At 41.4% G+C, this 13,458-nt stretch overlaps 1 protein-coding gene across 9 annotated transcripts in view; it reads left to right on the forward strand.

The window, feature by feature from the left end:
- Positions 1-13,458, forward strand: part of ARHGEF28 (Rho guanine nucleotide exchange factor 28) — a 310,574-nt gene that overhangs the window by 266,226 nt on the left and 30,890 nt on the right. For all 9 annotated transcript variants that reach the window (XM_045062033.1, XM_045062024.1, XM_011283815.4 and 6 more), the window contains 4 exons: positions 2,378-2,509; positions 5,432-5,532; positions 8,521-8,559; positions 8,658-8,705. In XM_045062033.1, the coding sequence (XP_044917968.1) occupies positions 2,378-2,509; positions 5,432-5,532; positions 8,521-8,559; positions 8,658-8,705 (320 nt within the window). The remainder of the gene's footprint in view (positions 1-2,377; positions 2,510-5,431; positions 5,533-8,520; positions 8,560-8,657; positions 8,706-13,458) is intronic.

A 13,458-nucleotide genomic window follows, 5' to 3' on the forward strand; every position in this document is an offset into this window, starting at 1 on the left:
GTATTGCATGATGACAGATGACAGCTACACTTGCGGTGAGCGCAGCATAATGTAGAGAATTGTGGACTAGCTATGGTGCGCACCTGAAACTAATACAACGTTGTCAACTACACTTCAATAAAAAAAAAAAAGAGCGCGATAAAAACTTCTAGTGGGGGGAAGACAGGCAGTACCTAAGGAAACAAAGTAATTTCAGAAAGTCACAAGAAAATAAGATTGGGGTGAGGTGAAGGCTCTGTGTTAGAGAAGCCAGGGAAGACCTCTTTGAGGGGATGATTTTTTTGACATGAGAACGGAAAGGTGAGAAGAAGCCAGCTGTCTGGAGATACGGGGGAGAACCACTCCTGGGCAAGGACCGAGTGGGCACAATGCCCTCGTGTGTGGAGTGAACGTGGCATGTTCAAGGGAAGAAGGAAGGCAGGGCGGCAGCACTCAGGGAAGTAGATGAGGTGAGGTTCCCTGGGTGAGCAGAGATAGATGTTTGTAGGCTCTGGTTAAAGAAATATCTTATTCCACGCTTGATGGGAAGTTACTGGTGGCTTTTAATCATGGGTGTGGCACCATCACACGTCTCGAGAAGATTACTGGCTGCCGGCAGGGGAGCAGAGTGAGGGAGACCTGTTTGCCAGAGATGGTTGGGAGGCAGTTACAGGAGCTGATGGGGGTTGTTGGGACTGTTGACAGTGGAAGTAGAGGGAAGTGGATCAATGCAAGGTATATTTTAGAAATAAAGCTACAAGTACTTTCGAGTGACCCTCTGGTCCTTGATAATGTCTTTATTGGGTAAGTCACCCCCTCTCAATTTTTAGCCGGTGGCTTTCACCTCTTCTGCCATCAGAACTGTGAGCGATGCCTGCTGTTAGGTCCCTCTGCCTTAATTCATCTGGCCCTCTGTGTTGTGTAGGCGCTTGGGAATAGGAGGGGACCCAGCTGCTTAAGAGAACACCAAACAGTTGAGGTACTGCCTGACCCACCCTGAGTCGCTATTCATCAGTACTCCGAGATCTAGCAGGAATTCTTTTAATTAATTGATCAATTAATTTAGAGACAGTGAGTGGGGGAGGGGCAGAGACAAAGGGAGAGAGAGAATCCCAAGCAGGTTCCCACACGGTCAGCAAGAACGCCCAGTGTGGGGCTCGAACTCATGAACCGTGAAATCATGACCTGAGCCGAAACCAAGAGTCAGATGCTTAATGGACTGAGCCGCCCAGGAACCGCTAGCAGGAATTCTTAATCAGGGTGAGGTCTTTATCTCTGGGGGGGGAAATAAAAAACAGTTCAGTAATGCCCCTTGAATGGTCTCCCTAGGTGGTTGCTTTACTGGATGGCTTTTCTTCTCTTTCTCCTCTTTTGTCTCTCTCTCTTGAATCCCGTTCATCCTTCAAGATTCTACTCAGCTGTCATTTCCTTTAGTAACTTCTTCCTAATTCCACCGGCTAATGCAACTGTGTTGCTCCTTCGCATTCCTGGAGCATTTTATGGTACTCTAATAAACTGGATCATAGAACTCAGCACTGATCACATGCTACCTTGTATATAGTTACTTGTAAGTGTCTGTTTCCTCTTTTGGTCTCAAACTCTCCTAATTAGTTAATCACATGCCCAGGAGCCCCTAGAACAGCGTAGGTGCTCAATGAGCATTTGCTAAATTCCAACACTGGACACGATGTTTTAGACATATTTATAGGGCCTTTAAAACTGTACCATTCACATGCTAGTTGAAAGCATTTAGCATAAATAAAAACCTCACTTTCTTGGTGTAGTGTTTCCCAGTCTTACCAGATCCTAAGAGCAGCCTTTTGTGCTCGTTTAAAATGCAAATTCTTTGTCTTTTCCCTTGGAGAATCTGATCTAGTAGGTCTAGGTACCTTTTGGAAATCTGCATTTTTTAAGGTACAGTTGGGGAAATTCTGTTTTGAAGAAGAGCTAGTCTCCCTGAATAGTAGGTTTTAAAACATTTATGCCTGAAATCATATTTAAATTAATTGAATTACAGAAAGTTTTTCAGCATACTTAGTGTAACCGAAAGTTAAATTTGAGACTTTTTTATATAGCACATCTTTTTATTAATTCTCTATCATAAAATGATGCTAAAAGTATTGGTATAGGTCGCCTTTTGGCAAACTTTTTTCTGTAATGAGCCAGATAGTAAATACTTGAGGCTTTGCAGGCCACATACGGTTTCTGGGACACATTCTTTTTTGTGCATGTGTGTGCGTGTATTGTGTGTTTTAACAACTCTTTAAAATATAAAAACCATTTTTAGCTCCTGGGCCGTATAAAAATAGACACAGGCCAAATAGAGTTTGCCAACCCTTGGTCTAGATTAAACTACGTGTATTTGGTTTTTAAATTTTGTCTTCTTTCTCCTTTTTAGCCGAGAGCCTGCAGGTTGCAGTGAAGGCCTCACAGACGGGCGATGCATGCCAGGCATCCGAGGAAGGTTGCGGAGAATCTGCCTTGACAGATACGCTGGGTCCCCCTGACGTGCCAGGATCTTCTACAGCTTGTAAGTGAAAGTGCAGGCCTTTGCCGTGAGCCTGAACACAATCTCTGGAGCATAGAGTGGTCATAGGAAATGAAGGCAACGACTCTGTCCCTATTTGGAGGAGACTTGATGTATTTTTTTAAATCCGAGAAAACCTTGAGAATAAATATGCTAGCCTGATTTATTTACGATAACGGCACTGGCATTCCCAGGACAAGGATTTCAAGAATAGTTGGTGGGTTCTACTGCTCTCATACCCAGGCAAGCTTTGTACCTTCCCCAAACCTGACCCTGCTTCATTTTTGATTTGACTTACTGAGTACAATTTGGAATATGGTTTTGAAAGAACTTTTAAACTTTCGGTTGTTTGGAAATGGGTCTCTGCAGTTCACGAGAGAACAAACCCTTGAACTTAACCTCCTCTAGGCGTCCTCACCTGAGAAGCCATACGCCAGAATGCTAGGCTGCAACACCTTCCCCGCAGACACAGGGTTTGGTGATGTGGTTAAAGGTAGAAGTGCCAAAAATTCTTGATCGGCGTCATCATACGCTTTGGTTCAGATCAGAATTCGTTTATAAAAAGCCCTGTTGCATATATTTTAAATACGGAAAGACAGCATGTAGAGAATTAGGTGATTTCTCAGAACCCCGTGATGTTCTAAACGGAAGCTGAATATTTACTTCCCTACAGCTTTCTGAGAGAAGAGCATAGAGGGTTTATTTTTCCTTGTATCTGGGTGATAAAAACCTTCCTTCCACCAGCCTTATTATGCACAAGATAAAACATCTTTAGTAGCTAGAGATGAGAGAGGATTAAATTGTCCTTGCATTTCTTTATCAACATCCCATGGTTGATCAAGATACACGGACGCAGTACGGTTTTAAAATTCTGTCCATTTTTGAAATCACTAATAATTATCTTGCTCCCTCAAATTTCGCTTTATCCCATCCTGCATTTCTAGTTTCAGAAAGTGCCCATATGTTTTTCATTTTGACACAACCCCGATTCATCAAGGGAGTTGTACTGCCCTGGGTGATTTCCTTTTAAAAGAAAAAAACTCATTATGCCATTGAGGGAGTTCCGTCTAAAAATACAGGAGGGCTCTGCTGCTGTCAGCCTCCACCTAGGGGCAGCCAGAGAGGAGAGGCTCCCCGTGGCTCCTGCAGCTGCTCAGGGGCACATGGCTGCACCTTCCCTCCCTGTTCTCCCGTCTGTACCTGTATCTCCCAGGATTTGGGAGAGTGCCCGGGGACACCCATGACATCTGTCAAAACCATTAGACTATTTGCCCTGATACCAGGATCCATGTAGGCAGGGGCAGGTTGATAGGGTCCTGTACCCCCAAAGACCTAGTCATTTGTGGGCCGGGTTGGAGGACGGTGCTATAAGACTTAGATTCTCTTTATAAGGTTGGCCAGGGCAAATACTGTTTTTAATGAGGGTCTGTAACTGACTGGGTCAGTTCTTTGTTTCACTTGGAGGACTGGGTCCTTCTAAGTCAGGCCCATGCCAATCTGAGGTCATCCACCAAGCAAGGCCTTCAATTTTTAGTTCTCGATATACCTAATAAGGTGGGTCACTATAACCTGCTCCTGAAAAAGTTCTGGAGACCTGAAATTGAATAAGAAACAGAGGCACCTGATAATTTGGCTCACCATGGGGTTCTTTGCCCATTGCTGGTTCTCATTTGTATGGGGTGGTGGGGAGGGAGAGTGTGAGAAGGGCTAATTCTTTGGTAACGTCTTGGGTGTCTCTCTAAGAAGTAAGGATAATACCAAGTAGTGGAACCATTTTTTGAGTGGTGGAAAATTTCTGTAGAATGTCCCTTCCCTATAAGTGAAAAGTATTGACTGACTTGGGCAAAATGAAGTTAATTTTTAGCTGATTTAACCTGAAGCAGTTTCAGCTTAAACAAAAAATTCTTTGTAATAGAAGTGGCCTTTGGGGTCCTAGGGATTTGCATTAGAAAAGGCGAAAAAAGCATTTCCTCCATCAGAAAGAAAGTTTCAAGATGGCAATGTGTGATAAACAGTGTCCCAAAGTGAATATTTCACCAGGTCCCTGACTGGACATGATTCTAATGAAATGGTGTGTGTGAAACTGCTTTGGAAAGTCTAGTTTAAATCAGGGTAAGGTGAGCACAGTCTAAGTTTTAACTGAGTTCACGTGGGTAAAGAAATCAAATTGTACCAGCAGAGATCTAAGGGATGGAGTGAAATCCGTGTTTGGTACTTAAAAATATTTCTGGTCTAGAAATATTTCTGCGTTTCATAGGTTAAATACACCGTATTTACAACTGTTATGAATCTAGATTCTAAACAAGTGTTACGAGAAAAAAACACTTGGAAATTGTTTTTCAAGATTGTTTGGAGATAGGGACAGCTTCCTTTTTGTAGGACTATGGGCTCATAAAGTATTCACCATCTTCACGCTGCTCAGAAAGATATTTCACTCCTATTGTTGGATTACTCCTTCTAAGCCTTCTTTATGGTCTGCTGTTCTTACACGGGCCGCAGAGGAGCCTTTCACCGAGCTGTCTCCTTCGACCTGGGTCTGCCAGCCCTTGCTTTTTGTTCTCCAGTGCCTGTTTTCAATTTCCTTCTCCCCAGCAGCTTTATCCGAGTAAGTGAAAGTGAGATGTAGCATATACCCCTCTCGGTATCACCAGCCTCACATGAGCACCTGTCTGCAAAAAAGAAAAATTAAAAGATGGGTGATAATTGCTGCCGTTTGTCAGTTTGGTACCTAATAGCATGTAAGCTCCCCGAGGGCAGGGACACTGTGCTTTGCATTGTTTCAGCACCTTGTATGAGAGTATGTGATACGTGGGATTTTGTGTTCCTTATTTTGAAGTCCGTGTCAGCTGCGTGCAAAAGAACCCGGTGCGCTGGCTGCTGTTTGATGATGTCCTTTTTGTTTCTGTCTCAATGGTGTGCTTCCAGCACTAGTCACAGAAAGGACAGGAGGAAGAGGCTGTTGGGATGTGGATCCTGGGACCCAGGGTGTGGGAACCGACCTGGCGGTCTCTGATGCAGGGGAGAAGGTATTGTGAACTGATTTGTTAGTAAATGGCACCAGTTACTTTGTGTAATAAAATAACCACAGGTCCTGGTCTGTCCGTGGCAGTGAGTGGTATGAAAGCATTCTTCTGCATTGTTCTCGATTTCGGTATTCGTATTTAAGCTTTCCCACTTAAATCCTCTTAAAATGTTCTCACTCTTCCTATTCATGTAGGTGTAAACAAAGAAATGATTGGAAAGTTATTAAACGGTTTTAAAACTCGATTGTTTGTGTGTCTGCGCACTCTTACTTCTGGTCTCCCTTCTTACTTCTGGTCTCCCTTACTTCTGGTCTCCGCCCTGCAAACCTCTGCCTTTTCACCTGCTACACTTAGCAACTCTTGGCTGAGAGGTGCCCCTGGCATCTGTCGGGGTCTCTAGGCAACCAAGGGACACTAAAGGGGCAGAAAGAATTTTGACTTGAAATACTGTTGCTGCTTGCACGTTCTTTTATCTTCCTCTCCTTTCAGGTTGTTTTCCTGTCTCCGCCCACATTGTCACCTACTTTTTTTGGGGGGGAGACTTCTAATCAACCTCACCATTTTTTTTTTGCTTGGGGCAAACTGGTTCTAAACGCCTCTCCTTTTTGGACACAGTTTACATGTAGTATATACCACTCTTTGAAAAATTAAATCATGAAACTTCCTATTCCCTTCAAATGAGCCTGGGATGTCAGAAAGAGGGAATAAGAATATGAATCTGGGAGGTGCTGAGTGGCCTCCCCAGGGTTGGCTGGGCCTCGAGAGTTTTAGTTTTCTCTAATTTCAAATTGGGCACATTACCATGCACCAATATGTGCTAATGTGGAAAAATGACAGATGTCCTATCTTTGTGTACTAATGTACGTAGTATATATTTTTGCAAATATTGTATGTGACTGAGACTTCAAGTCCAAAGATTTTTTTAAAAATCCGTAAAAAACATGGCTGTGATTTAGTGTTGTTGTTGGTGTTTTAAAGATCTTCATAGGCCAAAATAAAAAAAGGAATGCAGTATTTTACTTCACTGACTGTAAGCTTTCTGACTTATTTTTTTCTGAAAATGTTCCTGCTTTTCTTCCTTTTCAGTGTGGCCTTCACTTTTCAGTCTGTAGCTTCCAACTGCTTTTGATGTAGAGGCAGAGAGGGAGGGTAAGAGGGCTGGTTAGCTAGGAATAGTTTTTTTCTTGAACGGACCCTGTGGTGACTCCCACTCCCAAGGTCTTTTTTCCTTCCAGGATGCAGTCCCAGGTAAGTGAAACGAGGTGTGAAGGTTCCTCGTTGGGTGAACCTATCTGGAAGAACTTTCATAAGGCATTTGAGAAAATGAACTGACAAATAGGGCAGGATCACCTGAAATCAGACGTAGGAAAAAAGTGTGCAATGGATATGTTGTAATTAGCTTCCTTAATCAGGTAAGGCTTAACACAAAAATTGGAAAGAAATTTAAAAATGAGTGCTGCAAATGGTGCAGCATCCTGTGTGTAACTCAACCGCTGCAACTCTATACGTTCACCACAAGGTGGTGGACTGACTCCGTGAAAAATACGACATTGACCCTGTCTGTCCTTTCCAACTTCGCGGTTCTGGGGAATAAGTAACCGCATGTAGCATAATCCAACTCATTTCTATGTTTCTGATTTTTATAGAGTATAAAAATTCTATACCGTACGATTTTCTTATTACAAAGGCAGTGGAGTGTGCAGCAAGGACAGAACCACAAGAGCAGAGAGAACTCTAGAACTCGCTAGAGAATGGGAGTTTTTAGCCCAATTGCGGGGGTGGAGGGGACTTGAGTACAGGTCTAATGACTCTAAACTTCATGTCCTTTTCCCTCCCTTATCCTTCCTGTATTAGAGGTTATGCTTAGTGATGAAATCTTTTATGGCCCGGGGAAGAGTGTGGGAGAGGGGTAAGGAGGGATGTGGCTATTTCATTAAAGCCTCACTAGTCTGAACTAATTGAATTTAACAAGTCCAAAGTTACCTGAGAACATTACCACGGCTGACTGTTCCTTGTGGTTTTAATTTAAAGCTGCTCAGATAAGAGAAAGCAGTATACAAGATAGGCTCTAGGCAGGCATGGAATCTGATGATCTCCTATAGCGTAAAGAGTGGAGTACATAGCGAGCGCTCAGTATTTATTTATAGAATGCAGTGTGAGTGTCCCTTAGATGCCAGGCTTCGTTGTTAAATTTGCAGTTATAGCACTGAATGCACATAAGAACTCCTGCTACTTGTTGCCTTACATCCTAGTGAAAGAAGACGGACGATACCTGAACAGACAATTGTTCAGTTCAATTCTGGAAACTGGAAATCCTTACTACCTACATGTGTCTCTAATGTGTGCAGTAGAGAGACAATGAGACATAGAACCCATCCCCTAGGAGCAGATGGTCTCCAGCCTCATGATGGCCTCTGCTGTTAGTGCGTTTACTAAGGCAATCCCAGACGGTTCCACTGAACTCACAGTAGGATCTGGAGCCGGCCAGCTAGGTGCTCACCCTTGAGCCACCTCTGAGTCTGATTTCCTCTCCCAACCATTGACTGTCTTGGCTTTGTGAATCTTAAACATGGATATAGGGAGCAAGAAGTCAGGCGTGATGTTCTCTAGCTTCCAAATCTGGCCTCCAGAATGCAGGGAGCGAGCCTGGTCTGAGGGCCAGCTTCAGCCTGGGCACCGAGAGCTCACGTGACAGTATGGTGTCCACAAGGTAAATATCATCACTTACGGAGAGAGTACAGAACTTACCGGCTGTCATCCCTTGTTGTTTAAGGAGATGTTTGGGGGAAAAGTTACCATGTGTGTCACATACAGAGTTTGCACAGATGGGGCTCTCGCTGAGCGGTTGTTTAATTCTGTAGGCTTTGATTTCTGGCAAGGAAAGAGGGTCATCATAGAAGACTTTTGAGGGAGTGAAGTGATTTACCTGACACTAAGTGTAGCTTTTCAAAAGTAGTGCGATTTCATTTTCTTGTTCTTTACATATTTTAGGTGGAATATAGAAGTTTCCCAGGTGCTTCACAGTCAGAGGTGAGCTATGCATGCCTGAAATATATCCTCATCCTCTTGTTATTTTTGGATAACGAATGCTTTTTCAAGTATTTGACTTTCACGATCTTATTTTCCAGATTATACAAGCGATACAGAATTTAACCCGGCTCTTATATAGCCTTCAGGTAACTGTGCTCCTCTATTCTTTGACCTTGTGAATGTTTTCTCTTAATGCAATTCATTTTATTTGATGACTCCCGGCCATTACAAATTAGAACATACGAGAGGCAGTCAACGATCTTAAAAGAATGCCAATTCCCGAAGTGTAATTCCTCTAGTTGCGTTGAACTTCACCTGGTTTTGTAATCACAAGGCGACACCACTACTTTTTGTAACATTCTTCTCTGAAACCATAAAACGGTTCATATCTTTAAAAAATATTGATGACTGTGACCTGGCCTGAAGCTTACAGTGAAACTCTTAGGTGAGTGTAGCATGACTTCACATTTTCTGGTGAAAACTTAAATTCACACCTAAACTTTTTTCACTTCCACATGTGGACTTGGGCCTTTTGAGCACTTAAATAATTCATGTGCTCTTTCATTCGTTAGTTTGTTCATCCACCCAGCATTTATTTTTTATTTTTTTATTTTTTTTCAACGTTTATTTATTTTTTGGGAGAGAGACAGAGCATGAACGGGGGAGGGGCAGAGAGAGAGGGAGACACAGAATCAGAAACAGGCTCCAGGCTCTGAGCCATCAGCCCAGAGCCTGACGCGGGGCTCGAACTCACGGACCGCGAGATCGTGACCTGGCCTAAGTCGGACGCTTAACTGACTGCGCCACCCAGGCGCCCCCACCCAGCATTTATTGAGTGCCTTCTCTCTGCTTGGTGCTATGCTAAGGGCTGAGCACACAAAGGCAGATGAACCACAAGGCCTATCGTCGAATGGCTCACTGTCTTTCAAGGAAAGGCAGGCACAAAAAATGCTTGCATTGAGGATTACAGGGTTGGATGATCCCTTAGGTCATGCACAAGAAAGGCCAAATACATCCGATTGCTCAATTTATGATTAAAAGCATTTTGATGATATAAAAGCAATGTTAGCGTCATGGATAAATTGGAAGAAAAATTTGAGGATGTAAGTAAATAAAATGGCTTGTGATTCTATAGAGAGAATTATCCTTGTTACATTGGTGTATATCCCTCTAGTTTTTAAAAATTATTTTATACATGCTCTTCCATAACATGTACTTTGCTACATGTTCACCTCTTACTCTGTAGCACAGTATTTAGAGGCTGTATCATATTCAAGTCTATGGAATTTGTCCAGTTCTTTTTATTATTATTAGTTTTTAAAGTTTATTGTTTTGGGAGAGGGAGAGAGAGAGGGAAACAAGGTGAGCAGGGGAGGGGCAGAGAGAGAATCCCAAGCAGGCACTTGTCAGTGTCTACACCATCAGTGCAGAGCCCGATGCAGGGCTTGGACTCACGAACTGCAAAAGCATGACCAGAGCCGAAATGAAAAGTCTGATGCGTAACCAGCTGAGCCACCCATGCACCCCAGAATTTGTCCGATTCTTCATAGCTATACTTCTGTAGGAAGTCTGTTAGATATTCTTGTATATTAACCTCTTCACATAGCTGCGTGTTTCTTTAGGATAAATGGCTAAAATTATTTTTTTTTAGGTTTTTAATAGGTATTACCCAAATAATCGTATCAACACCCCCTGTCTCCTTCTCCTCAGTTTAAAAATAGGTCAAGGTGTCTGATGATCTTAATTTTCATTTCTTTGATTACTGTTGAAACTAAACTCCCCCCGGCCACTGGCTTAGTAGCCATTCATGCTTCGTATCTTTTACCTGTTGAATACCCAAAATAAAGTTGGGTGCCAGGGTGGCTCAGTCATTAAGCATCTGACTTTGGCTCAGGTCACGATCTCACAGTTTGTGAGTTGGAGTCCCACCACATCGGGTGAACACAAGTCCCGCTTCAGGTAAAAACCTGACCTTGGATGAGCCTCACTTCTCTCTCGTTGTCTGCCCCTTATAGGGCGCGCGCACGCGCGCGCTCTCTCTCTCTCTCTCTCTCTCTGCCCCTTGCTCACTTTTGCCCTCTCTCTCTCTCTCTCTCTCAAAAGAAAAAAGTTAAGTATGACTGTAAGTTTTCACCAGAAAAAAGTGTAAAGTCATGCTCCATTTAATGTTTTCTTATATGTATTTTGACCGCATCAAGACTTCTTTTATGTCTTATTGATCATGTATCTCTTGTTCTGGTAGCACTACCTTAATAATTAAAATTTTGGATTCTATTTGAATATATTATGGTGATGGTCTCTTTTTGTTCTTTTCTTTACTCATCTCTATATTCTTTCATAAGAGATTTGACTCACTCTGGCAAGTTTCTTACCCTTGTACCAGGACTGATTAATTAAAATTTCCTATTTATGAATGAATTTGGGTAGAATTGTCACCTCTGCAGTAATTAGTGTCCTCTTGGGGAAAATGGTGTTAGTCATCTCTTATTTTAGATAAAAGGAAGATGTTTTTGTTTCAACAGTTCTATTCTTTAGAATACTCCAGGTAGAAAGTTAAAATTTGAAAGTAATGATATTATGGTTATTCTTCAGTACTTACATCATTTTATTTTCTTGGCTTATACTTTGTCTTCTGGAAATGTATTAAGTAACTGTGGCAATAGCAAGCATCCTTGTGCTGTTCAAGATGTAGTGGGAGTACCTTTGGCGTCTGACATTAAATATGCTGGTCTGGGATAGCTGGTCTTTGAGTTGATTGATCATGTAAAACAAACGTCCCTTTTATATTTTAACGGGAAAATGGATATAGTTTGAGGACAGTTCATTAACTTTTGGGAGATGAAAACACTGAGTATCCCAGCTTGTATTGCCTGATGAAGACACTGACAGGTCACTGGTCTTCTTGTCAACCTTGCATGGGACCCTGTGTGGGTTCAACGTTCAGAAAAGCTGACCTAAATGACCTGATGTTTGCACCACATGAGATTGAAGGGAGGTATTGAATTTTCCAGTGTCTTCTCTTAACCTCAGCTTTTGAGCTTGTCTGAGGATGTGGGCTCTGAAAGATTTCTATTCGTGGAGCATTCATCTCTTACGAAGCTGTATCTCTTACATACGATTGAAATTTTTACCTGAGCATTTTCAAATCAGATGAAAATGAAACTTGATCCCTATATTAGGAGAGCAGAGTTGGAGATAAAGTATGGGGAAGGTGGAAGAGAGAAGACAAAGAAAAGTTGAGAGAGTAAATTGGGAATTTTCCTACATTTGAAAGCAAGTGCTGTTCTCTTTGCCAAATATGAGGGTCAACTCTACGTGTGAAAATGAATATCCAGTCTCCACATTCCACCTCGATGCTAGAGACAAGAGTGGTCTCATCTCAAATGCTAAGTAGATGTGAAGAATGCTTCATGGTAGCCCTTAACTAGCCTGGTATAAACTTTTCATGAGCACTGTACTTTCCTATGGTAGTTTGGGCACAGAAAATCCTGGATGTTCATTTGTTTTGCTATACTGATGCCCTTGAAATTTATTAGAATTAATAAATGTACAGTCTACAGTTGAACTAAGTCAGCAGAATCCTGAATGGTTTCTTATTTATGTGCTAATTATTTCATATTTAAAGCTAAAGTAATTACTATTTTCAATGATAATCCTCTTTTTAATAACTTCTTAAAGATCTTAAATATTCATGCCAATTTTGGAATTGTTTAAGTAAGCTTTCAAAGTTAAAAACATGAATTTTATTTCAGAAGGCCCCAGCAAGTACATTTTTGAATCTTATTTCAAGACAAGTGCCAATTTAAAATTTACTTGAGTTCTTTAACCTTCAAAAGTGCAGGGAATTGTTGCTCTAACAAAGAACTACTAGTCAAATCCCCATCTTACCAGCATCTGTTACATGGGCAGTTTTCAAAATTCTTAGGAAAGAAAAATGTGAATTTATTCCTAGGAGACTAATAATTTCTCATAATGAGTCAAAACACACATACATACCCAGTATGTGGCCATTTTCAATTTGTCCCTTTTGTGCTTCTTTGTGCTTTAAATGGGAACTTTTAAAATTAAAAGCTTCCAAGGGCATTCACTGAGTTGTTTTTTTCTTTGTTTCTTTGTTTCTTTCTTTTTTTTTTTTTTTTTTTTTTGGTTTTGTGGAATCCTTCCAAATCTTGGCAATTATTTCCTGTGAATGCTGCCAAACTTTTCATAGGCAGATACCGTAACTCCAAATGTTTTTTTAATCTGGTTGGTAATGTCCTCTGGGCTTTAGAGTATCTATGTTCCCTTAATCATTCCAGCCTCCTGTTAGCAATCTATTAAACAAATGAATTTCGGCTTAGGACTTTACGTATGACCTTCCTGCTATAATACAAAGAAATAACAGTAACGAGATAGCTTTACCACTTACGTATCTCCTAAATATGAAATTCACGGCTGTTCTCGGGCATTATGTTATAAAAAGATTATTTACCAAAAGTCTCCAAGTGGTTGACTTTTATTTTTGTGTTTTCATGTATGTAATGTAGCTTAAGTAATTTCTGGTTTGGGACTCAACGGATACTACCAGGTTTATATAGAATCTTAAATTCTCATGAATTATTGAGTGGAGAGACCTCAGAGAATGAGACACAGAGCAGGAATGCAGTCTTGTGAATTTATGTACTGAATTCTTATTCAAAAGACTTGCTTAGATATTACCAAATAGCCAGCAACAAGCCACATTTCCAAAAGAAGGGATGGGTATTGCTTTTTTTTTTTTCTTTTGTGTATTAATTCCCAAATGGTACTGCTAGGCAATGTGGATAAGCGTATTTGGAAGGTTAAGGTCAGTCTTTGAAGATAACTTAGAAAAAGGACAGAACATTAAGGGGAAATAATTTGGTCGTGCTTTTTGTGTCT

Source organism: Felis catus, chromosome A1 (genome assembly GCF_018350175.1).
Source record: "Felis catus isolate Fca126 chromosome A1, F.catus_Fca126_mat1.0, whole genome shotgun sequence".
Lineage (NCBI taxonomy): Eukaryota > Metazoa > Chordata > Mammalia > Carnivora > Felidae > Felis > Felis catus.